Raw genomic sequence first — 27,174 nt, 5'->3', positions numbered from 1 at the left:
CCGAGGCTGGAAGGCCATGTAAGGGACGAAACACGTGTTGGCTGTTTTTCCACTCACTCTTGAGGATAGAGTGACAGTTCTTTCATAAATAATTCACACTAAAAAATCAGTGCGTGTTTCAAATTTTTTCCTGAGAAGAACCATAAAACTATCCTGGCCCAGACAATCCTGTTGAACTTTGTACCTATTAGGGGGTCAGGGGTTTCCCCCTGTCATGGGCAGGAAATAAACAAGAATATTGTATTGCTCAAATCTACGGCGAGTAAGGGATCAGGACCTTTCACCCCTTTTTTCAGAAACCAATCCTTTTACCTCCATACATCAGCTCACATATTCTGATGACACGAGGCGGTCTGTCCTTTCCTCTCCCTCACTGACCTAACAGTGGGGTGGCATTGGGTGCTACATGTGTCACAAAGTAACAGAAGAAACACTTATGAAATGCAGAGTGGTATGTGATGGAGCCTAGAGAGAAGGAAGACCAAATCAAAATAAAAAGGTGGAAAGCCACTCACATTATAAGAGGCATTTATTAATAATCAACTATACTTAATGCAGCAAGAAAGGTCATTACATATCAATAGTAACAACAATCAAAATAATACAACTAATACAATAACTTTACAAATGTTAGTTGACTGAAAAGCCAAAAAGTGCAAGTTGAGGGAATTAGTTTAGAAATCATGTTATATGATTTTACACAAGAAGGATGAGCCATCAAGAGCATGTGCAAATGGAGGTGCTGAGCGGTGCCTGGTAAGGCTCAGTAAACCAGGATCATTTATGAGACAAGCTTAAAGTACATCGACAAATTTGTTGTTGCACATCTTAAAAGAGGACCCTCTGACGCTGAGCTTGAAAGGTGGTGATGGGGTGAATTGGCAACTGCTGGACCAATGAAACACATACTCTGATGCACCGCAGCGCCCGCTGACGATGGATGACTGTATGGCAACACCCGGAGAACCTGTTTTACAAAGAGTCCTTGACTTTTTCTTGGCCTCTGATTGTAAGTTTCAATGGCAAGAATAAAAGCTAAACCTGCATCATCCTGAGTGCTATTGTAGGTTCTCAATAAGTCCTCTCAGGAGAGAGTGGAGGCAATGGCAGAGATGCTGATTTTCCAACTGATGAGAGAAGAATGTCCATGAAATATAATGGGTGAGTTGTCAAAGTAATGAATAGCGATCCAGGACTCATTTCTATTGCAAGTAGAAGTAGGATTCTGTCATAAGAGCAGGTAATGAGGTAGATCCTTGTATCACAGTCCTAGCAGAGAATCAGCAGAATAAAACTCCCATCAAGTCCATATCCAAAGAGAGCAGGAGGTCTGAGGTCATGATATGTGGCATGTGAGGAATTAGCAAGACACAGGTCCTGTGTCCTACTGTCAGCAGGACGGTTGGAGGTGGAGTAACCCTTCTAATGGTAGGAGCAAAGAAATTGATTGGACAATAGTTGAAAAGTCACTGGTATTCCTCATGTTGTAGGTGTTGTCCTGCCTGCTAACCCTCTTGTTAAAATGTCCTGTTGCAGTCAGACCTACCCCTGTTTATTGCTAGATTTGTCCTATGTCTCTCTTGCACTGTTAAACAGCCACTACCTCCTCCGGGGATGAGCGCCTGGGTATTCGTGTTTAAAATTGCCCTATGCTTTCACATTTGTGTTTGAATAGTTACTAGAAGGATCATAATCAGAATATTTGTATCCAAAGATTGCTGCTTTTCTCACATAGTCCTTGATCATTACTGGGGGTATGGAGGGCACTATATAATCATTTTGGCCGTGCCCATATATTTTGTTCTTCGGGTACATTTCACTGGTGGCGTTGTACTTCACGCACCAGCGTTCGAATATTCTGCAGAGAGAGAAGAGAAAGTTGTTAATAGGACAAGAAACATTCAATCATTAGAAGACATACCATTGAAATGAAGAAGGGGAGTTCCGGGTTAATTAATTACTCTGAATGGGGGTAATTCATATCTTAGAACATGTGACATGCAGGTGAGAGAGGGGAGCATTTGATAGAGGTGGATATGGTAATAGTCCAGTTTCAGCTGCTCGGATACCTGAGTAAACAGAGAAACATGCTGTGGCGATGATGTAGAAATGAGGCTAGCTCTGGCGGGTAGAATGCATCAAATATCAGAGAAAGTGAATGTGGTGCTGAGAGAGGGGACATCTGGCTAGCACCCGATGTATACATTGAGGGGCACATTTATCAGGGTTTGCATCAGCCTTGCAGCACGCCTGGGGCAACACGAAACCTAACTGAGATTTATCCAGCCACGTGAGGCCACCATGCATGGCCCTGAGTGGATCAATAAATCTGGAGTAAAGCAAGCAGAAGATATTGTTGCCTTGCATTGCTCTGTGGGAGCGAGGTGTGCCATGGATGGAGCGTGGGTGTTCCGACACATCCACCCATGGACTCTGACACAATCCCAGATTTACCCACCTTTTGTAGTCCGGGATATGCGTCCGAATTGTACACATCTCCACACGAGACGCATTGAGGAGAAATATCTTTATGTATCTTATTTTTTTCCTCTTTCTGAGTGTGCTGCATAATGCAGCAGACTTAGAAAGAGGAAAACGGCTCTGAGGATTGAAACAAAACTGCCTTGAATGCAGGGACCCCTGACATGAGACAAAGGGGGGTGACTGCATTGGTACTAGGAAGGCAAACATGACAGTGCTTAAGGAATGGAGTGCACAGTACAATGGTAAATACAGCCCATTCCTGCCTTTCTCTCTTACGTGGTGCAGCAGGCCACCTTTCTGCGAAAAAAGGAAAGGGCAGGAATGTGCTATATTTACCATTATATGGCACTCTTCTGTCCTTTCCTAGTGATCGCGCACTTTTGCCTTTCTAGCACCAAGGCAGGTACCCCTGCGGCATTATGCAAGGGTGCCAACTTTGTAGGCAGGGTTGTTTTTGTGCAGGAAGGGACACCTTCCTGCACAAAAACAATCCTGAGAGGCAAATTCCTCTTTCTACGTGTGCTGTAGAATGCAGCACACATAGAAAGATGCTAAAACAAGGAGAACAAAAGATATTTCTGCTTGTTATGCCTCGCCTGGGGATGCAGAGCATTTAGACACAGCCGAAGGTTTGACAGTAATGGAAAATCTGGGAATGTGTCTCAAACCATGGGTGGATGTGTGGGTGCACCCGCGCTCCCCCTGTGGAATGTCTCTCTGACGCAGAGTAACAAAAGACAGTGATTTGTGCTGCCTTCTGTTATTCTAGATTTAGTAGGCCACACAGGGTGGTCTTGTGTGGCTTGATAAATCTCACTTATGTTTTGCATTCACTCATGCTAGGCACAAGGGCTTCGCAACTCTACTATAAATCTGGCCCATTATGTGGCGAATGTGGTGGAGAATGACTGGATAAATGGGTAGCTCTGGCTATTATAACATCGCCTTATAGGCCGCCGTTGCAAGCTAAACTGGCCATAAAAGGTCTTCTCCAGCGTTAACAAAGGAGCGGGCCATTGATATAGCTGTTGTAGGGGCCTATAATGAGGAAAGGGGTCTTTAACAACCGGTATAGCCAGAGGCAGAAGGGCTGTATGACTTTTAGAACATTACAACCACTAAGGGCAGAATGTTCTAAATTAAAACGGGAGAAACTGAAGGACAAACATTGGATTGCTGGAGCTATTCCATTATCTTCAATGGATCTCTCAACATTCCAATTTTCTGATTGCCAGTATAGCTCACTACAACGAGCTAGATGGCTATTAAAAAATCCTACCTTAATAGGTCAAAATTTCCGAATGCAAAAACAAGGGCCTCTCAGAGCCCAGGGCGGAGTGAAACTTCGGAGGCTCCAAAGCCTTTGATTTACAGCTGCTGCTGTGATGGTTCAACAGATGACAGCAGCACGCAGGGCCACCGCTGTTAGCTGTTGAACCATCACAACAATACCTGCAAAAAGAAGCAGAAGTCAGCCCCTGGCTCCACCTAGGCTTAAATAAATTGACTTTGTCATTCAGCCAATCCAGGGAGACCCAGGAGCTTATCTGAATTCCCTCCTCCCCCCCTGCAAGGATCCAATGATACTGTGAGCCACGGAAGAATGGAACGGGGGAAGGTTCTTGTTTGTCCTGCTGCACATGCTCTGCTTTTTGACTTCCCCTGCCCAAGCCATACATTTTGGGAGGCAGAAGCTGTGTATTAGGACATTGTACTGTTGAGAGCAGTGGGCCTATACCATTTCTTATAGGCTGATGCTGCGCCACTGCCTTGAACGGAGCGCTTGAAATTCCAATGTTCTAATATATAACATACACTTCAGGTTAAATGCAGCAGCAGCCAATAGGACCTTTTGCTATGTCTAGCTGACAGAAGGTGCAACAGACGTAATGGGGTGCCAGTGAATTAGACACGCACGGGCCAGCTGTCTGAATGGTTACCCTGCATCTTGAGGGTGATAGGCTGGACTTGTCACAATCTATATTTATTAGAATACATGACATAAATCTGAAGGGTGAAAGTGGAGGTAAGGGACTTGGTTTGTTGCTTGGATTATCTCTTAGAATATATAACATACTTTTTTGAGAGGGTATGAGCAAGCAGTTGAGAGGCCATGATGGCTGTTTATTTATGGACGTAATTACTGAATCGACACCGAACAATGGTAACTCGTTATACCTGGGTCTACCAGAATACACAATCAGAAGACTCAAGGGGGCTTGCCACCTTTATTTTGACTCCCCTCATGCATTTCTTGGTGTTGGCTTTTGGGCACAATAAAGCTCCCATTACTGGATATTAACACGGTCCACATTCTCCGCTAATATGTCAGTTATCATTTTCTTAAATCTAAGGATGTACCCTAATGGTCTGTGTGTACACTGTGGACAGACACACAATATCTCTGTAAAGGTTCTTGCTTTGGAAGCTAGAGACGGGGTGGTTGAGCTGTGACTGTGTGGTCCCTACACTTTGATGACTGTCTCTCTCTCCTAATTGTCCGCGGTTTTCTATGCAGCCGCTGTAGTATCTTTTTTTAATAGATCATTCAGACATTTTTCAACCACAGATTGTGCCTTACTTGTCAATGAACGCATGGTGCAAAAGGAAGATGGGGTCGTTGCTGGAGAGGGGGACCAGGCTCATTGTTCCGCCCATGAACATGTGGAACAAGTTGTGCAAGCTCCGTCTTGTTATCTCGCCGTTGGATGGATCAACGAAGCCTGTGAATGGAAAATGTGATGGACTATTTAGTATGAGATGTTGAGGAACATATTAGAGCACACTGACTCATGAGGAGAAAGAAGGAGCAATAAATAAAACACTAAGGGCCATATTATCAAGAAAGGGCGATACATTATCGCCGCTTTTATCGTCAGGAAACTGCTGCTAAAGTGGCGATAATGGGCTTGATAATATGCCCTTGTGAATTCCCATAGAAGCCCAGGTTAACACCAGGACCTGGGCTTCTATGGGAATTCACAAGGGCATATTATCAAGCCCATTATCACCCCTTTAGCTGCAGTTTCCTGCCGATAAAAGCGGAGATAATGTATTGCCCTTTCTTGATAATATGGCCCTAATATTTTAAACTACTTGGCTGTTCTGGAGAGGCTCAGCAAAAGCATTCTCCTTGATTAAGACATATTCATTTAATTCTAAATCTTACAATAAAGACCCTGCTTGATGGAAGTTGGTGTTCTTCGATTTCAAGACGGTCCACCACGTATAAAGGCTGCCGGTGAAGAATCCTGTCCCTGAACACAGTTTTTCAATGCAAGATTTGGTGAATCTATGGTATTGTCCCTGGGGAGTGGCTGGTAGAGTGGGGCCAATAGTTTGGGTCATCAGTCAAGATCTTTGTCAATCCTTGCAATTGATTGTTTACTTGTGCTTCAAATTATTGCACAGGTTGGAGTATAACATTGTCTATTTTAAAGCAGAAGGTCTGACATATTCCCTATTTCTAACATGGGTGGATAGTGAGTTGAAGGTTAAAAAAAAACAGATCTTGTTTATCTTTTCTGCTTCCTTCATCCCAACTCAGTACCAAATTAGGGCTTGCCCCTCACCTTCCCTCCTTCCCTCACCTTCCCTCCTATTGCTCCAGTAGTAGCCTTTAGGTCGAGCAGTGAAGCATGGCTTCAACCTCTGCACCAATCATGCTCTGGAGTCCCGCCAATGGCCAGAAATAGGCTTGTTGTGCTGCTCAAGTTGTGATTTAGTGCCGCGAACACATTCCATACTGAAAAATCAACATATAGGACATCAGTGACACCCCAGAGAGCGCAGCTACTCAAGATGATGTTGGCGCTGCTCTAGTAGATGTTCTACTCGAGCAGCGGCCTTCTGGCCATGAACCACAAATGGTGGCAACCTGCTGCGTTAGGTAAAACTCATCATACCAGAAATTGTGCTAGAAGATATGAAATCTCACTCAACAGCATACCGTTCTGGAGCCGTGCATGAGAAAAAATTCTGCCACAGCAGAATTTGTCCCGAATAAGCATGGGCGAATTTTGCGAATTGGCAATTCGCGAATTTGCGAATTGGCAATCCGCAAAATTCGCGAATTTGTGGATTTTTTTGTTTTTTGTTTTTGCGTGTTCGCGGGTGTTCGCGAGGCGCTTTGCATGTTCGCGAGTGTTCGCGAGGCGCTTTGCAATTTCGCGGGGTTTTTTTTTGCCTGTCTAATCACTGCCACCCTCTTGTTTTTTATGCCCATCTGCCCTCTGTACCACTTTTTCTGTGCCCTTCTGCCCTCTGCCCCACTCATTTTTTGTCCCCTTCTGCCCTCTGTCCCACTTTTGTGCCCTTCTGCCCTCAGCCCCACTTAGAATGGCGCCGGCAAGCTGCCAGCGCCATTCTAAAATAGCTAGAAATAGCTTCAACAGGAAGCACTAATAGATAAAGTAAAGCAGGTGCTCCAGTTGAAGGTCAAATTAAGTTACACAATCATTAATCACCCCAAGTTTGGGGTGATTAATGATTGTGTAACTGAATTTGAGCAGCACCTGCTTTACTTTATCTATTGGAGCTTCCTGTTGAAGCTGACTTTTGTAACTATTTCAGAATGGCTCTGGCAGCTTGCTGGCGCCATTCTAAAAGAGTTACAAAAGTCAGCTTGAACTTTTGACCCAATCCCTGTTTGCGGATTTCGGTTCGCGGATTTTGCGTGAAATTCGCGACTCTCGCGGATTGCGAATTTACCGAAAATCCGCAAAATCCGCGAGCGGAACGGATTTTCCGCCCATGCCTAGTCCCGAACTCAGCATTACAAGAGTAGCACAGAGTTGCCAAAATTCCATCAATTTCACTGGCGGAACAGAAAACTTCCTCCACTCCTAACTGGGAACTGTCTCCTCAGGCACAGGTTCCAGGTTCAGTTGCTGACTGACACCCTGAGATCTGATACACTTTACATCCGTTCACATCATTCACTCTGTACAAATCAGTAAAGACTTAAACATCTGGCTTTAGGGCCACCTTCTCCATCAGTCCAACCTTTGATGAGATATGTGAAAGAAGAAGAGAGGCTTCACACACAACCAAGGTATTCATGAAAGACCGTATTGCACCTACCTTCCAGAGAGTTGCGGAAGCTGTGCTTGGAAGTGATATTGTACGGAGGGGTGTCATAGTCCTTCCACTGTAGCACGTCTTCCACTTGCTGAGCTGAGGACAGCTGGCTGTTGTTGGGGTCTGCACCAGGGTTCCTGTAAATAGGCTCAAACCTGCACTTATCTTCTGCGACTGTGCAATACTTATCAGTGTAAGGAAACCCGCTGCATATACTCTGAAAATGGTATGGAAGGAAGTCAAGTTAGAAGCTGGAAAGTCAGAAGAAGAGAGAGCTGTATAGTGTGAGGCAGTACATGTTTGAATAGTTTTTTTCTCTACGTCATACATCATAGACACCTCCTCCACCTAAAGACTGATCCCTGTAGATCTCCTGGTGATATTATGGAAAGCAGGGCCACAAAGTCTATAATTCCTTAAACAATGGTCCTCATGGGCCTATTAAAATCATTGAGCAAGAACATGTGCTTGTATGATCTTTGAATGAACTTTGGTTGTGGTGTCACTACTGCCCTGAAGATAGCCTCAGTTGCATAGCAGAGGTCTGTTGCTACTCTTTGGGCCCTATTACAGCTACAGGGCTCATTCCATTTCCAATGCAAACTCCCTTGTGTCCTCCAAAGAAGAAGTCAGAGTCGGTGATGCTATAAGCCCAGGTTCAACTTTTGCACCCCGAACTGACCTTGTAAAATCAGGTGAGAATGAAGTTTGCAAATATCCTGAGTCTGTGGCCGAGCATTTAAAGATGAACTCACCATATCTGGTTGGAACATTTAGAATAGATATGTTTTTACCATTGCAATAAAGATAGAAAAGTTGTTAATTTGTATAAAACAACAACAATTTAAGTCCACATGTACAGTAAAATCATCAACCAAGAAAGATAATCACACCTATCAAACAAAGCAACAAAATACCACAAATGTAATATAGTGACAACACTGTGGACCTGGGGGATATTCAGCTCATGAAGCTGTTAATTACTAATCAATGTATGTATGTATGTATAGGCGTTCTTGTATAGCGCTATCACTGTCACCCGACGGGCATCCTGGCGCTTAGACTATGATGACACAGAACAGGAATTTACCAGCTACCACTCTGTTTACATTGCTCTGGGGAACAAATGAGTCTTTAACGCTTTTTTAAAGATGGCAAAATCTTCCAGGCCCCTTAGACCTAACGGTAGAGAATTCCACAGCCGCCCTGCGGTAATCCTGAATGACCGTCCACCCATCCGGGACCTCAGGAACTTGGGTACTACCACCAAGTGAGCTGAGGCTGATCGGAGTGGTCTTGATGGAAGGTACCATGAGAAGAGATCCTGCAAAGGGGCCGGGCATTGGCTATGTAAGGCTCTAAAAACCAGACATAGAGCCTAAACGTTCGCGACAGTGCCAGTTTGGCGGCGAAATTCTGTATTCGTTGGAGTTTTCCTAATACAGTAGTTGGGGCCCCCAACAGCAATGCGTTGCAATAGTCGAGGCGACTTAATATTATGCTCCTCGCTACCTCTGGTCTTGCCTGTGTCGGTAGCAAGGGTAGGATCTTTCTCAAGGAACCAAGTAGAGCCATACACGTAGCCACCGTTTTGTTTACTGTTGTGTCCAGCTGTAGGTCGGAGCTGAACATTACCCCCAGATTCCGAACCGAGTCAGCAGGCAAACTAGTGCCTTGGAATTCGGGGGGCCAAAAACCCTGTGGTAGGGGTCTAGAGATCCGGTCCATAGAGCAATGTGGTACCTCCGTTTTTGAGCTGTTAAATTGGAGGGAGTTATTCCCCAGCCATTCTGCCGTAGTACACATGCATCGATGGAAAATCAATACCAACATCTGTGCTGTTCATAAATTAAACAAGAACATGGGGCACTGCAATTCGTAAGGCCAGACTGGAGTGTTCCCATAAACTGTCAGAGATCCTGCCCCAGCAAACTCAGGTGTCCTTCATCCCATTCAAAGATGGCGGGACTGCAGAACTGGTGACACAGAGCGTCAGCTGGCTGTGCTGCCACAGAGGCTCTGCTGCCGGGCACCCTGGGTGGATAGCCTGCTAGGCCTTGGGCCACCAGTTACCCAAGGCAGGGCAACCATCACTCGTATTCAGTGCCAGGGTCCCTCATGGGAGGCATGGTACCCCATCAGGGACAGTTTATAATGCCTTGGTGCTCAGGAACACACTCTTTTCATGGCAGGTTCATGATTTTTTGTTCGGATGAAGCAGACACATTGCCTTGTGACAAATACAAGACGACGTAAATTATGTTATATACAAAAAAGTATGTAAATATTTAGATATATATATATATATGTGTGTGTGTGTGTGTGTTATATATATATATATATATATATATATATATATATATATATATATATATATATATATATATATATATACAACCACCTAAGATCTTTCACATCACCTCTATGATGTACAGTCCATCTGATTCCCAGTTCCCTTCTTGGCACTAATATCAGCAATCCAAAATGCACCGGACTACTCCTGGGCATGTAAACAAACCAATAAAGTTAAGCTTCGCCCAAAGCTCTATTTTCCCCGAAATATGAGCATGACACAGTGTCCAAAACCAAAATGGTTTCCTTCAGGCAAAACCCCACAATCTTCTAAAAAAAGAAGTAAAAACTTTAAAGGTACAGTACATTAAACAGGACTAATAAAAAGTATGCATTTAGAGCCCAAAACAAATAACAATTGTATGATTTTGAGCAAACTAGGAATTTTAAAACGCAAATGCTAAGAGTGGGGTGGGGGGGGACAGAGAAACACAAAACGACATTTCTCTGAACGTCGAAATATCGAAGAATGTGAGTCTGTCATTATGTATGCTGATGAGTTGCTAAGACACATATCTGTACTGTTCAAATATCTGTGCACACAGACACAACCCAGAGAACATTTCAGAGAACGGCCCATTTCACTTCACCAGGGAGGCCTTTGGAGGCCAGCTGGCCATGCAGGTAAAGGGTTTAACATGCCAACATTTTTGCCCTGAAAATACTGAAATGAACTGCTCCAGGGGTGGCCTTAGGCATGTGCAAGCTGTGCACCTGCACAGGGCCACAAACTCCAAGGGCCACCACGCCAATATATATCCTTAATATATTAATCCTCTGAGGATGGATACATATTTGCGTGGTGGTCCCTGGCTGGGATTTGGCGGCCTCCGGCTCTGTTCCACTACCAAACACCCTAACTCCCCCTCTTCACTGGCATCCGCCCCGCCCTTACCCCCTCTTCTGGGGCCCCCTACCTTCGCTCCCTTCCCAGGGCCGCCATGAGCCTAGAGCCTCCCCTGACTGCTCTAGGTATGCCTATCTTTAAAATGTCAAGCACTGAAATCAATCAGAGGGAAACAAAAACTTGGTGTTCTATGCAAAGTGGCTGCACTGCATAGTATAAAGACATACATTTCCAGCAGAACTTTGTGTGCAAGTTTCAAGTTCTGGTATGCTTAAGTGAACCCACTGCATTGTTTGTGGCCATAAACTAGTGTGCAAGGCTGTTACATGCTACATTTGTTTACATTTAGATGAGGGACAGGATCGCATTGCTGTAAGGTGATATTAAGTTGCTAGTTGTTACAAACCAAAGTATACAATCGAATAGTGTTGGGTAATTTTCTGCGATAAAGTCCCTTTTGGTATTTTTGTTTGACCATTACGAGTCACCACAATAAGGCAAATCTCTAAGATGGCCACAGGCATTTGTGTGTGCAGCCAACAACATAGCAGAGAAGAGGCCATATAGACAAGGAGAAAGGACTAAACTGGGGCTTCGTTTTATAAGTCACCAGGGATCAGTGTCCCCAACGTTGCATTGCATTTTTAATAAGCCAGACATATTCATCGATTAAAATGTGATTTGAGACTTGCGTAGCCTTTTGTAACTCACTAATCGCTACATCGACACCTACGTTTCCTCAATCTACACAAAGGGCCCTTAACTTGCACTTCACATCACAGCTTTGGAAAAACATCTCCAATAAAGAGTTCCCTTGAGGGTGCATCGCTGACCAAACAAGGAGCAAGTCCAATGATAAAGGATGACACCCGCAAGGGTGTGTGAGGGTTCCATTTTCAAAAAGAGGCTTCTCCTTTTGTAGTGGCTCCTTTTCTCTGACTTACTCCCCTTTGTCCCTTTTAGGAACAGCATACCTTTTTCTTTTGAGAAAGAGGATGGGCAACAGCTTAAAGGACAGAGATAAAAGACAAACGCAGCACACACAGAAAGAATGAACAAGCACTCTAACTCTGAGAACAGAGTAAGAATAAATAAGTGAATCCGCTAAAAAAAGCAGAAAAGGTAATAGAAGAAAGGCGCAAAAGATTTACAGGGTCATTGGATCTCGGAGCTGAAAACAATCAAAACAAGAATTACAGCCCTCAATGTAGAAATGGAAATCAGAGGTCGCGCGACTGAAAAGATTGAATGCTCGTGTGCAGTGCACTTGGACATAGGAAAAAGTAGTCCCTTTTGCAGTTACTTTAATGGGACAAGTGAAAGGCTACAAGTACTTTTGCACTGCTCCGTGGCAGTAAACAACTTACAAAAAATGAGGGACAAATAATACATATTAATCAATTAGAAATAAGGATTTTTAAGGGGCACTAAAATAGACAAAGGAACACCAATTGGGGTGCTTGTAGCCCACAAAGTATATACAACAGGTATTGAAAAGACAGCACAAGTGATTGCTAGGCTCAACCTGTAAGTATGCCAGGTGGAATCAAGAAAACTTGGAGCCGCTCTGCATACTGCACCATCTTCTTTGCCTCTGCAGGTGCAGCAGAAGCAACACAGGCAGAGAGATCCCCACCAGGCAGGGATAGGCAGTCCTCTGGTAGTGGCATAGAAGCCAAGGACTTCTCTGACTGGGTTGCTGGGACACCTGCTAATGTGTAAATGATCCCATCACTTCTAAAATTCAGGTCATTGGAAAATGATGTCAAACATAAAACATACATGGACTTCTGCCACCCCTGCTGAGATAGACTTGTGCCATGAGGAGCAGAGTGCCACTTGGATAGGAAAAGTAGAGAAGACCCACAAAGAACTATCCCTTGACATATGGAGACAGTTTGCTTACCAGGCAGTTAACACTCATCTCATCTATACTTGTACAATGATGCTTTTAGTTAGAGCTTCAGCGAGTCCATGGTGTATGGCATCTACTTGGCACTCTATGCCCGTGTACTAGGACTACATGGACTGGATGGGCGTTTCCATGCAGGCAAGGCCTTCAGTGCACCAGGCCGGCAGAATTTCAGTAGACCTTCATGTTTAATCCTGGCCTGCAGGGAAGGGTCAGTATGCAACTCCATCTTTAAGGCGCAGTACAGTGGAGTGCACGCACAAGTTGATAGATATTTCACATACAGGGTGAGGCTCAAATTTCATTCACAGTCCATGCCAGGTGGAAAGCACCACAGTAACAATTGTTACCAACCCATTCTCACTGTTTACATTGTAGCCATTAAGGTTGGAGCAGACTTGTCCACCCAGAGACAACACAGAGTGGAGCAAGCCTTGCCTTGCTTGTGAAATTAACTATAGGGAGACCTTGGGTTTAGGGGGCCCTAAAACTCAGCCAAAAAGAGAACAATGCACGTTCTTTTCAGTGTCAAACACGGATGTATGATGTTACAACGCATACTTTTACCACGCATGCCTTTACAACGCGGTATTTACAATGAAAACCTTTACAACGCATAGCGCTTTGGGGTGCTGGATAGTGAATAGTTTAATTTACTATTCCAACTCCAGTCTTCGTGGACACAAGGGAAGGTGTTGGATAGTAAATTAGACTTATTCCCTATCTTAGAGCGCCCCCCTGGGAACAGTCCTACCCGAACTGCCAAGCCATGTCCTTCCTGGACCGTAAACAAGCATCCTGGGACCGGTTTCGGATTCATAATCCTCATCAGCCAGGCTATCTTGAATCCAGTGGCCAAGTGAGCTAGGGACTCACGTCTAAGCATACCCTGCCAACTTAGGGCGAACAAAGCGAAACAAAAGCGGATGATAGACGGAGCGTTTGAGTGGGCTAAAGAACGGTGATGGATTAAACCCAGATCTTTTGACTGGATGTGAGTGTTTGATTGATTCAGATGCTCCATCCATCACCACCACCTTTTGTACCGCTTTTGGCCGCCATAAGTGTGGCAGTGTATGCTCAGACGTGAGTTCTTGCTCACTTTGCCACTGGATTCAAGCAAGCCGGGCTGAAGACGGTTGGAGTGCCAGAAACCGGTCCTCTGAAGCTTGTTTCCAGTCCAGGGAAGACATGGCTTGGCAGTTCGGGCTGGACTGTTCCCATGAGGCACAGGGTCAGACTGATTTGCATATAGCCATGTCTGAACTGGGGTGGCAGAGTGGGCTAAAGAACGGTGATGGATTAAACCCAGATCTTTTGACTGGGTGTGAGTGTTTGATTGATTCAGATGCTCCGTCCATCACCACCCCCTTTTGTACCGCTTTTGGCCGCCATAAGTGTGGCAGGGTATGCTCAGACGTGAGTCCCTTGCTCACTTTGCTACTGGATTCAAGCAAGCCGGGCTGAAGACGGCTGGAATGCCAGAAACCGGTCATCGGAAGCTTGTTTCCGGTCCAGGGAAGACATGGCTTGGCAGTTCGGGCTGGACTGTTCCCATGAGGCACAGAGTCAGACTGATTTGTATATAGCCATGTCTGAACTGGGGTGTCAGAGTGGGCTAAAGAACGGTGATGGATTAAACCCAGATCTTTTGACTGGGTGTGAGTGTTTGATTGATTCAGATGCTCCGTCCATCACCACCCCCTTTTTTACCACCATATTATGATGGTGGGAGGTCTGCTGGTGGACGCAAAGTCCCCCTGCCACGGGTCCCCCACAGGTAATCATTCTGATTGCCTGGCGGACTCGGCCAGCATCCGTAAAATGGTCCGCCAAATTACGATGCTGTTAAAAGCCTTTACATGGCGGTTTCAAGGCTGCAGGGATTGGATTTGGGAGCCTTTTGCTGCCCCCTCTGAGTTGTGGAGAAGTGGCTGTGCACTGGGAGGTACCCATGGTACCCCCTACATTTCCGTGCACCAGGTGGCAGGCACTGCATGGTGCCTGCCATGTAGAGCAGGGAAATGCATAACATGGTTTTTTAGCAGTGCAGCGGGTGCTGCAACCTGCAGCCTGCAGCACCCACTGCAATGTTAAACGGGCTGGTTGTGACTGCCATCGTGTTGGTTACATTGTGATCAGGGTGCAGGACCACCACCTTACAGGTGGGTGGTCCCAGTCACCACATCAATGGTGTACGGACTCAAGTTCAACCCCATCGGAATCAGCCCCTTGGTCTGTGAATTTTAAATAGGTTGGAATAATTTTTATCCACGTCACACAGCAACGGTAAGTGTTAAAATGTCTCAACAATAACAGAGATTACAGATCTAGAGTCAGACAGGTGTGCTTACAAGTGCCACTCTTCCATCTTATAACCCTAGGTGATAAGGCGGATAAAGATTATGGATGCTTGGTTTGTCATTTTTTTAATATTTTGGAGCCATTTTTCTCCAAGCAATGTAATCCGCTGCCCCCCAGAGTAAAGGGATGCCTATCAAGTTTAGAATACAACAATGGTAAGTGGTGAAGCCATGTAGAGACATACTTAACCTCCTTTATAATGCAAGTTAAGTTTCAAAAGATACCTATCAGCTAAATGATGATTAATTGTGCATTGCAGTGGAGGAACACTGGGCTGATTCACTCAAATGAATAACTGAAAAAAACCATCCCATTGCAGGCATATATTGTTTTCCCCACTTTGTGCCCCCTTCTATTATACAGCACTTCACTGCTTTGCAGACCAGTGCACATGTTAATTGCACATACATACACCATGGCAAGTTTCTAAACAAACAGGCAGAGCTGTGTATTTACCTTCCAGTTGCCGAAGTACGAGGTAGAAGTCAGCAACCCCTGGGAATCGCTCTTGCCCATCATGTCGTCCGTGCAGATGCTGCACGTCTTGCCGTCCATGCTCCAGTCGTAGTACGGAAGGGCAAAATCATGGTCATGGGTCAGGATCTGCATTTCCCTCTCAAGAAAGAGGAGGTACCACCGATGCCACGGAAGGAAGTTGGGGCCTTCATGCGCAAGGTTTATGGTTGCATTAAACATATTATTATCTAGGAATGGTGCAAAGGAATAAAAGTGCATCCAGGCAAAGACATCATACACAGTGGCTTCTGCGAAGCGGAAGGTGTTTCTGTCATACCTGTTGCCAGTAACGAGAATTTTATATCTTGCACTTGTTTTCAACTTTGCAAGGCTCAGATAACTGAAAAATTTCAATCTCTCTTGACGAGAGAGCTCACGGATGTCCCTCCTGATGATGGTCTTCTTCTCAGTGCACTTGTCGCCATATAAGCCAAACTTACATCTTCCACAGTCAAAATCACCGTAGTTCCCATTGCAGACACAAACACTATCGTAATATTCATGCGGCCAGTCTAAGCGGTCATCGTTGGCCTGAGTAAAGCTCCTCTTCTCTGAATAGGTCTGATGCATGAACCTGCAGCGTCCTCTTCCTGAGTCTACCCCACACAGGCTGCCGTCCTTCCACTTAGGGCAGCAGCGCCTGTCCTTCAGGGCCTGGTCAGTAGTGCAGGCAGTAGGGAACTGCCCCAGGACCTCACTAAGGAACACAGGGAGGAGCACAAGAGAGACCAGCATGGTTTCCACAGATATTTGATGATCTAGGGTCTGCCTGGGGAGGAAAATAAACTTAATGAATTCCATGTTATCCTGCTTTGGAAGGCATGAGTTAAAACAAGATATATGGGCATGACAGAGGACATTAGTGCAACAACAGCGTTAGCTTCATAAATAGAACTATTGGGCCAACGGTGGGAACCAGCCTCGGAGGAGCCTGGGTCTCTTACTTCTGCCTGCTTTGACCTGAGTCATTCCTCACATTCGCTTGGTTGCATTAATTACCCATGTCTCTTGATCAGACACCATCTAGTCTTTGTGAATGTACATGGACTTGTGTACTGACAAGCAGAAACCAGGAGAAGAAAATAGAATACTGAAGTTTGAGAAGAATTAGATGAGTCAAGAGTCTGGATAGGGCATCAGAAAGACACCTGAGATGAGAAGACAGTGGAGGACACCAGTAGGAGGAGCAAAGCTTCTCTGCAAGGATCCCAGAAGTGGGAAGGAATTTGAAGGAAACTGAGCATCTCTAAATCTACAATCTTCTTCCTATAAGCTCTCCAATGCTTTCCTTTTTTTATCATATTTATATATTGATTTTGTTATTATGTTTTTAGAAATTGTTAAAATATGTTGTTTGTTTTTAATCTTGAACTAACTGGAGTTGGAACACTTACATTTTACCCCTGCGCAACTCAACACTTTCCATACTGTTGTACTGACTGGAGTGAGCAGAGCAAATGTTACATCTCCGCAAATTTAATAATTTCTCTACAGTTGCACTGACTGGAGTGGGAATATTACATTTTACCCCTCCACAATCCAATACTTTCCCTACTGTTGTACTAACTGGAGTGTGACTATTATTTTTTTTGTTTTTGTTAATTATAGTATTTACTGTTCTGATAATTGTACTGGGAATAATAAACTGTAGTATTTTCCAATGTAATATTTTAATTAATGTTATATTTATTGTATTTAGAGTAGTACATCTTATTTTTGTGTGATGTAAAGAATTTTGTGTTGTGTTAGGTGGAAGTGTTTTTAAAAAAAATGTATTTAGTATAAAACTGTTTTTTTATGTAGTGGTTAATTTATATGCATTTATTCTAATATTTAATAATGTATTTTATGTTGTAATTTAGATAACTATGTGTTAGATTTATTATAATAATAATATTTAAAAATATCGATATTTTTTGTTTTAAAATTACATTTTTAAAAATGTATGTTTAATTTTTAATGTAGACTAAATTGGTTTTTCTTTTTTGAAATTTTATGATTTTGGTATATGTACATATATATACATATATTTGTGATAATATTATATAATTTATGATGTTTTAAGTTATCTTATTTTTTCAAATATTAGTTTATTTCTATATGCATATATATAAATATATGTTTATGAACTTACACACACACACACACACATATATATAGATATGTGTTTACATTTTTGAAAGTACGTTTATTTGTTAAAATATAAATTTGAAAATATTTTATTTTATAAATTAATGTTAGTATTTATTATATGTTAATTTTAATATTTTACATTTTATATATTTAAAAATCGATATTTAATACAACTATATTTTTATAAATTATATATATTTTTAAATATTTTGGTACTTATCTTCTCAAGTTTAGGCAATCGATATTTTTGCATTCTGTATTTTTTACATGTTTTTTCATCAATAGTCTGGTGGTAACCTTCTCTAAATTACGGAATATTAGTAAACAACCTATTCCCTGGGCTACTCCGAATGTATTACTGAGCATGTGTTTCTGTAAAGAAGACACAACACAGACTCAGCCCTGCTCAAGGGCTTCCCAGTCTGGCAAAATATTGTGATCCCCATTTACTTTTCAAGACAACTGTTCTTATTTAGTTCAACTGTGTTCTTAATACAAATTGTGATAGTTTTTTATATTTCCAGACTGCCATGGATTCCTGGCTTGGAGTGCATGCGCTTCCAGAGTTACCACTTAAAAGGGGCGTCTCCCTCTTCAGGGCCTCCTCCTGGGTGGAAACGCAGGGGACTCCTCCATGTGTGGAAGCAGAGGTGAATGGCATGCTTCAGTGTATGTGTGGTGCAGCCATGGGGTGGGATGAGGAGACATGGGCATCTCTACCTTCCACTGTCTCCAGTGAGCGGATGTAAGGGTGGCTTTTCCCTAGGCTCTTCTGGGAGGGGTGTAAGGTGGTAGGGCTATAATTATAACAATGTACACAGCATTACATCACAACACCAAAGGCACAAGAGCAACACATTCATTATGGGTTCATCATAATTACAGGTTTTCATTTTCTGAGTCAGGGATGAAATCTTTTGCTGGAATACAGGCTGCTAGATTACTGCTGTACACCAACTTCTGTATCTCACTGAGTAACCTTCCCTCATGCCTTCTATGCAGCTCCTAAGCTAACACCAGACATTACACAGATGTAACATGATGTGACAGGCACAAACCAAGGACGAAAAGCACTGAGGGACAATCACACACCAAGGAAGAGAGGCACACACTAAGGAAGAGACTCTATGAGTGACAGCCACACACCAAGAAGAGGCACAGAGTGACAGCCACACCCCGGAGAGGCAGAGCGTGACAGCCACGCATCAGAGAGGCACACACCAAAGAAGGGAAGCACTGAGGGACAGACACATACCAGAGGGACAGAGTGACAGCCACACTACAAGTAAGAAAAGCATTGAGGGACAGACACACACCAAGTAGAGGCACAGAGAGGTACTGACGGATGGCCACACACCAAGGAGAGGCACAGAGTGACATCCACACACCAAGGAAGAGAGGCACACACTAAGGAAGAGACGCTATGAGTGACAGCCACACACCAAGAAGAGGCACAGAGTGACAGCCACACCCCGGAGAGGCAGAGCGTGACAGCCACGCATCAGAGAGGCACACACCAAAGAAGGGAAGCACTGAGGGACAGACACATACCAGAGGGACAGAGTGACAGCCACACACCAAGTAAGAAAAGCATTGAGGGACAGACACACACCAAGTAGAGGCACAGAGAGGTACTGAGGGATGGCCACACACCAAGGAGAGGCACAGAGTGACATCCACACACCAAGGAAGAGAGGCACACACTAAGGAAGAGACGCTATGAGTGACAGCCACACACCAAGAAGAGGCACAGAGTGACAGCCACACCCAAGAGAGGCAGAGCGTGACAGCCACGCATCAGAGAGGCACACACCAAAGAAGAGAAGCACTGAGGGACAGACACATACCAGAGGGACAGAGTGACAGCCACACACCAAGTAAGAAAAGCATTGAGGGACAGACACACACCAAGTAGAGGCACAGAGAGGTACTGAGGGATGGCCACACACCAAGGAGAGGCAAAGAGTGACATCCACACACCAGAGGGACAGAGTGACAGCTACACATGAAGGAATAGAGGCACAGAGGGAGAGCCGCACATCAAGGAAGAGAAGCACTGAGGGACAGCCACACACCAAGGAAGAGAAGCACTGAGGGACAGCCACACACCAAGGAGAGGCACAGAGTGACAGCCACACACTAGAGAGGGACAGCCACACACCATGGAAGAGAGACACAGAGGGACAGCCACACACCAAAGAAGAGAGGCACACACCAAGGACGAGAGGCATTGAGGGACAGCCACACACCAAGGAGAGGCACAGAGAGGCACTGAGGTACTGAGAGACGGCCACACACCAAGGAGAGGCACAGAGTGACAGCCACACACCAGAGAGGGACAGACACACACCAAGGAAGAGAGACACGGAGGGACAGCCACACACCAAGGAGGAGAGGCATTGAGGGACAGCCACACACCAAGGAGCAGCACAGAGTAAAATCCACTCACCAAGGTGGAGAGGCACAGAGTGACAGTCACACACCAAGGAAGAGAGGCACTGAGTGACAGCCTCACACCAAGTAGAGGCACAGAGATATACTGAGAGAAATCCACACACCAAGGAGAGGCACTGAATGACAGCCACACACCAAGTAGAGGCACAGAGAGATACTGAGAGAAAGCCACACACCAAGGAAGAGAGGCAGAGAGTGAAATCCACTCACCAAGGTGGAGAGGCACAGAGTGATAGCCTAACTCCAAGTAGAGGCACAGAGAGATACTGAGAGAAAGCCACACACCAAGGAGAGGCACTGAGTGACAGCCACACACAAAGTAGAGGCACAGAGAGATACCTAGAGAAAGCCACACACCAAGGAGAGGCACTGAGTGACAGCCACACACCCAAGTAGAGGCACAGAGAGATACTGAGAGAAAGCCACGCAATGCGGACACATCAGTCTAAAAACTCCATATCATAAATGACATAAAAGAAATGTAGAACAAAAAACTAATTCAGTGGAAGAAAGTCCGTTTTCTATTTGTAAACAGCTCAACTCCATATAGCTTACATTAATACTGGCACATTCTTTAGGCTTGTTGGCCGTGAATATGAATCATCAATGTACTTGTTGACGTTTCGACCCTTTGGGTATGCATTAATTGTTAAGTATCACAGCAGGTCTTCCTCAGGAGTACATTAACATGAACAGCACGGATAGAAAGTGCCCCTTAATTAGTTTTAGGGGAAAGAAAATATCCCCCAGGCTTGGATGGAGTCCAAACATGGATCAAAATGTATCCACAAGATGCAAGTTATATAACCCAATAAAGAGATGTGTAGGTCACAGCCTATCTTTTTCTCCTGCTCATACTAATACATGACTTCAAACCTTTGCTTGCTAAAGGGCAAGTGGGAATATACTGGACCGTATTTACAGGGAGACCTATGAACATGTATCAGCAAATGAGAGAGAATAAGGAAATAAAATTAGTTCTGGTTGACAGGGCTCTAGGCTATGCTTACAAGTGACACTCTCTTATCTCCTAACCCATCCGTGCTGTGGGCCATGAAAAATGTGAACATTTAGGGGCCAATTACAATGACTGTGAAACTGCCACCGGCAGGCTGCTGGTGGCACCAATCACTTTTCCGGCCACCATTTTATGATGGCGGAAGGTGTGCTGGTGGACGCAAAGTCTCCCTGCCACGGGTCCCCCACAGGCAATTGTTCTGATTGCCTGGCGGATCCAGCCAAAATGGTGGCGGTGCCTAGCAGGCACTGTCTGCCAAATTACTGCTGCAAGCCTTTCCATGGCAGTTTCAAGGCTGCAGGGATTGGATTCGGGAGCCTTTTGCGGGCCCCTCTTGAGTTGGCGGGAGGTAGTTGTGCACTGGGGGGTACCCATGGTACCCCCTACATTTCCCAACATGGGTGTTTAGCAGTGCAGCAGGTGCTGCTGCCTGCAGCACCCACTGCAATGTTAAATGGGCTGGATGTGACTGCTATCGTGGTGGTCCTATTGTGATCGGGGTGCAGGACCACCGCCTTACACTCAAGTCCAACCGCCATCGTAATCAGCCCCTTGGTGTGTGACTTTTAAATAGATTGGGATAATTTTTATCCACGTCACACAGCAATGGTAAGTGTTAAAATGTCTCAACAAATGACAGAGATTACAGATATAGAGTCAGCCAGGTGTGCTTGCAAGTGCCACTCTTCCATCTTATGGCCCTGGGTGATTATGGCATGGTGTGCCTGCGTACTAGGGCAAAGTCAGGAGGAGCACCAGAGGCAACCATTGCCATCAAGCAACTTCTGCAAAGCAGTCTAGGGTGTCACTAGGGAAGCAGGCCAGCTAGCAAAAATACTAGTTACAGCAAGAGCCCCACTGAGCACAAAACATTTTCCACCATGAGTAGCCACTACAGAAACTCTAGAGCACGAAACTATCACCAAACCAGAGAACTGTGAGAACCACAGAAGAGAAAGGGCACATGTCCCCTCACCAGACTTACACAGAGATACACAGAGATCTCTAGAGCAGATCATGCACCCACTGAACTATCTTTGCTACTTGAATGTGCAATGTGGCTGGTCAAAGGGGGCCCACAGGATAGTGTTAACTCAGAGAATTGACTATAACGTATTCAGCTGTGAAACTCCCTGTCTAGACAGAGATTCACTCTCATTAGGAGGTTTCTCTGTTTTCAGAGAAGAGAGGGAGGGGTGTATGTAAGCGAGAGAGGGGGTATACAGTAGAGAAAGAGCGAGAGGAATTGTGTATATTGAGTGTGTATGTGCATGTGTGCGCGCACACAAGAGTATGTAGGTACACAAGTGTATATATATATGTGTAACCATGTGTACATGCACATGTGTGTTGGGCGACATGTAATTGTTTTCTCTGAATTTTCTTAAAGTGCACAGGATCAAACATTTAGAAAAAGACTAGAGAAGGCAATTCAAAGATGGTGGTTCACCTCTCACTTAGGTAGGTGTTAGGTTGAGATAAGCAGACAGTTCAATAAAAACAAAGCAAACCCTGGACTATGTCTGAGCTGAAACAACAAGCAAACAGATGAGACCGTCTTAGGATAAGCAGGTACCCCACATTCAGAGATGGATCCCCCAAAAGTACCTGTAGATGTACAGTTGACATATGTTCATAGTGGTCTCGGCTCTAGTATTTCAGAGCCTACATCCATGCCTCTGTGACCTTGAGCTCAAAGTCAGGAAAGGGGTGCACAAGTGACCTTCCTACACACAAAGCAGACACCACTGCACTGCAGGACCTCGCATCCTGGTCCCTGGGAAAACAGAATCCTGCCCTGTACTGTACCTTTGTGCTCAGGCTTAGATATCCACAGCTGATGAAGGTCCACCTCTTCGCTCTCCAACCTTCTTCGGCAGGTGCTTGGAGTCTGCAGATGGACACACATTTATAGGGCATAGACACAGCATGGGAAACTGGTCTTGCAGAAAAGGGTGGGATCAGCTTTCCATCAGGAAGTTGTGTCAGAGTAGCGGGCGAGGAAGCCGCCTGCAGGCCCTGTGACTGTAGCGAACAGCAGATTTCACAAGAGTTGGGTAAGGCACTGCCAGCACCGTTGATTCTTGCTCAGGTTAATTTGGGAACAGCCCTACTTTGACATTTCATATTCTATATTTAACACAGGTGAGCTATATGTGGAACGTAAACGTAGACATTTCCAATGATGTCAACAGCATTTTTACATCACACATGAAATATTTCACACCCAGCAAATTCCTCCGAGTCCTGACTGATAACAAGATTACCATACTGATAATGTAGATTAAAATCCACATTCATAATTTGGAATTGCGGTGTTGAGAACAGTCACCAGCGAGGACAGGTAGGACTTTCCAGCACTAAGGTTCCTTATACAAGATATCAATAATACAGACACCCAAACTATATCATTTCCCCGGTCCTTCCTGCCGTGATGTTTGGCTCTTGAAGGTTTGTTGACATTCTAATATCGGCTGTCGACATTTGATCCAGCACATACAGCTTGCATTGCAACTGATATAGTTTGGGTGGGCGGCATACGGTATTGGGGCTAATGATAAGGTGCTTATGTGATCCAACTGGGCGATTGTAAGCAGGCTTGCAAGATTTAAGTTCATATAAGTGCCTTTGCCTTGGGGTTTCATCGGTATTATTGATATCTTTCCTCTTATATAAGGAACCTGTACACTGACTGATTCCTAAATTCAGTATCGACCGATTCAGGTGTAATCCCCTTTTGTTTTCGCATTATTTTGCGTAACCGACGGTGCCCCCTCACTGGACCCAATCGACATCCTTCCTCCCTTGCTTCTCTATCTTATTAATATCTATGACTATGAGGGACACTGCCTAAACACTTGAAATTGAGTATTCCAGGTAACCATTACTTAGATGGGGAACGACATTTAGGCAGTTGCCCTGGTTATTCTTTTAATTCTTCCTCTTTGCTGTGATTGACCTCCTCGAGGTATTAATGCCCTGAAGAAGTCCTCTAGTAGGACAAAATTCATCAGCTGTATCACTGTGAAAACTGATTTTATCACCCCATTTTTAAAGCAATAGGAAATTGGAATAAAAGGAATATTTTAGAATAATATTTGCGTAGTATACAGATTATACATTTGTTCTCTCGGTTTTTGTAATTGATGTGTGGTGCACCTGCGCTTATGTTTTAAAATACTCTAGATAGGTAGTAAATGTACAGTAGTACTCTAGTTAGGTAGTAAATGTAAAGTAGTACTCTAGGTAGGTAGTAAATGTACAGTAGTATTCTAGGTAGGTAGTAAATATAGAGTAGTACTCTAGGTAGGTAGTAAATGTACCCTAGTACTCTAGGTAGGTGGGTAGTCAAAGTACCCTAGGTCACAGAGCAGAGAACACAGACCGAATTCCTGTGAAGCCTTCCCCACAGCCGTGTGAAAAAGTTCTACACCTAGACTGCAAATACGTTCAGGTTATAGTTGAGTCCTCCTCAACACTGACCCAGAACCAGCACAAACAAGTCATTTGGGCTGGTATTTTAGAAGGTTTTATCATACGCAGATCGGTATATCATATATGTAGGTCGCTCCCCCTCCGCACAGCTCCGCCTGTGTGCCCCTGCCACTGCTGAGGTCTCGCTTGTAAGTGTGCTTCTTCCGTCTTGGTGCCCCGTTTGTTTGTCTTCTGTGCCACTGTTTTCCTCCTCCTTGTGCCCTGTTTTTTGCCTTCTGTGCCACTGTTTTCCCCCTCCTTGTGCCCTGTTTTTTTGCCTTCTGTGCTACTGTTTTCCCCCTTCTGTGCCCCATTTTTGCCTTCTGTGCCACTCGTCTCCCCCGCCGCAGTGTCCCCTGCAGCCCGCCCTCCTGACTGACCACTGCCCATTCGCTGCTCCCACCTCCCGCCTCCCGCCTCCCAGCTGCTCCTCCCTCCCTCCCACCTCCACATATATGCCGGACCCGACGCGGCCGCGACACCACCGCACCCAGCAGATGCCTCGCCGCAGCTGGGGCAAGATCACCGAGAACCAGCTAACCTTTGCCCTAGCCCAGAAGCCACCCGCAGACTCAGCCGACTCAGACGACGCAGCCCGCAGCCTCAGACAATGGATTAACATCTGCACCAACACCCTCGCCCCACTGCACTCAAGAAACCCCTAGAACACCCACACCAGCAAGAGAGCCAGCTGGTTCACCGAAGTCCTCTAGGCCTCCAGGTCTCCAAGCGAAAGTACCGAAAACTAGAAAAAAAACTGGACCCGCGAAAGAACACCGGAAATCTACACAGCCCACAGGAACCCCACCCACCGACACCACCAACTCATCAGATCTGCCAAATGGACTGCCTTCATAGACCGCCTAGACAACAACGCACACAACAGCAAAGAGCTCTTTAGCATCGTGAAGGAACTCTTCAACCCCTCTTCAACGACTCGCTGGCCACCTCTTCCATCGCAAGATCACAGACATCCACAACACCTTCGACGCCGTCACCACCCCGGACCCAGCCCACATCCGCGCTCCCATGATCACCACCCAAACCAACTGCCTGCGCGCCTGGACCAACATCAACGACACCATCAAGATCATGAACACGGTCCACTCCAGTTCCCCAGAAGACCCCTGCCCACACCAAATCTACAACAAAGCCAGCAGCACCATTGCACCACGCCTCCCGAAAACCATCAACATCTCCTTCGAGACAGCAACCTTCCCTGAGAGCTGGAAGCACGCAGAGATGAACGCCTTTCTAAACAAAAACAAGGCGGACCCCAAGGACCTCAAGAACGTCCGACCCTCTCCCTGCTCCCGTTCCCGGCCAAGGTCATCGAAAAGGCCATCAACAAACAACTGAGCAGCTTCCTCAAAGAGAACAACATGCTGGACCCATCCCAGTCAGGGTTCCGCAGCAACCACAGCACCGAAACTGCCCTCATTGCTGCCACCAACGACATTAGGAACATGCTTGACAATGGAGAAACTGTGGCCATCATCCTCCTGGACCTGTCAGCTGCTTTCAACACAGTCTGCCACCGCACACTAAGAGCACGCCTCCATGACACCGGAATCCAAGAAAAGGCCCTGGACTGTTCCACCTCCTTCCTCTCTGGGAGAACCCAGAGCGTCCGCCTCCCTTCCTTCCGCTCCAAAGCCAATGAGATCATCTGCAGCGTAGCCCAAGGCTCATCTCTCAGCCCAACGTTGTTCAACATCTACATGGCACCACTCGCCCACATTGCCCGACGGCACGACCTAAACATCATCTCCTACGCCAATCACAGCCAGCTGAATCTCTTTCTCACCAAGGACCCCCACACCGCCAAAACAAACCTCCACGAAGGAATTAAGGCCATCGCCGAATGGATGAGGAACCGCTGACTGTAGCTGAACTCGGACAAGATGGAGGTCCTCCTCCTCGGCTCCACCCCCTCGGCCTGGGACAACTCCTGGTGGCTGACGGCACTAGGAGCACCCCTAACATCCACCAACCACGCATGAAACCTAGGGGTCATCCTCAACTCCACACTCTCCATGAAAAAGCAGTTCAACACCGTCTCCTCCTGCTTCAACACCCTCCGCATGCTTCGCAGATCTTTAAGTGGATCCCCATCGAAATTCGAAGGTCGGTCACCCAGGCCCTCTTCACCAGCGACTGGATTACAGCACCGCACTCTATGCAGGAGCCCTGGCCAAACTCCTGAAATGACTCTAATGCATCCAGAACGCCTCTGCACGCCTGATCCTCTGCATCCCCCGCCCCAGCCACATCACAGCCCACCTGAACGACCTGCACTGGCTCCCCATCAACAAGAGGATAACCTTCAATTAACCTTTAAGCTCCTTACCCACACACAAGGCCCTCCACGACACTGGACCAGCATACCTCAACAGACGACTCAGGCTCTACACCCCCGCCAGCCAGCTCCGCTCCGCAGACCACGCCCTCGCCACCGTCCCCTGCATCTGAAGAGTGACCGCCGGTGGCACATCATTCTCACACCTCGCCGCCAAGACGTGGAACCCCCCCCTAGCGCCT

At 45.6% G+C, this 27,174-nt stretch overlaps 1 protein-coding gene across 1 annotated transcript; it reads right to left on the bottom strand.

The window, feature by feature from the left end:
- Positions 1–496: 496 nt before the first annotated feature.
- On the bottom strand, positions 497–23,070 carry LOC147693231 (tyrosinase-like). Its single transcript, XM_086933201.1, has 5 exons — positions 22,969–23,070; positions 15,495–16,323; positions 7,567–7,780; positions 5,066–5,207; positions 497–1,858 (listed from the first exon to the last, which is right to left on the bottom strand). The coding sequence occupies exons 2-5, from the start codon at positions 16,287–16,289 to the stop codon at positions 1,648–1,650; spliced, it is 1,362 nt and encodes a 453-aa protein (XP_086789327.1). The 5' UTR covers positions 16,290–16,323; positions 22,969–23,070; the 3' UTR covers positions 497–1,647.
- Positions 23,071–27,174: the final 4,104 nt, after the last annotated feature.

Source organism: Lissotriton vulgaris, chromosome 8 (genome assembly GCF_964263255.1).
Source record: "Lissotriton vulgaris chromosome 8, aLisVul1.2, whole genome shotgun sequence".
In the NCBI taxonomy this organism is placed as follows: domain Eukaryota; kingdom Metazoa; phylum Chordata; class Amphibia; order Caudata; family Salamandridae; genus Lissotriton; species Lissotriton vulgaris.
Note: the sequence above shows the minus strand (reverse complement) of the source record. Positions and strands in the feature narration are given on the sequence as shown.

Bases quoted from the DNA above. Each gene is read 5' to 3' on its own strand.
- LOC147693231 (XM_086933201.1), bottom strand. From the start codon at position 16,289: ATGCTGGTCTCTCTTGTGCTCCTCCCTGTGTTCCTTAGTGAGGTCCTG. The intron at 7,781-15,494 runs GTAAATACACAG...TACCATTTTCAG, and splicing joins CGTACTTCGGCAACTGGAAG to AGTATATGCAGCGGGTTTCC. The intron at 5,208-7,566 runs GTAGGTGCAATA...TTCCATTCACAG, and splicing joins CTTCCGCAACTCTCTGGAAG to GCTTCGTTGATCCATCCAAC.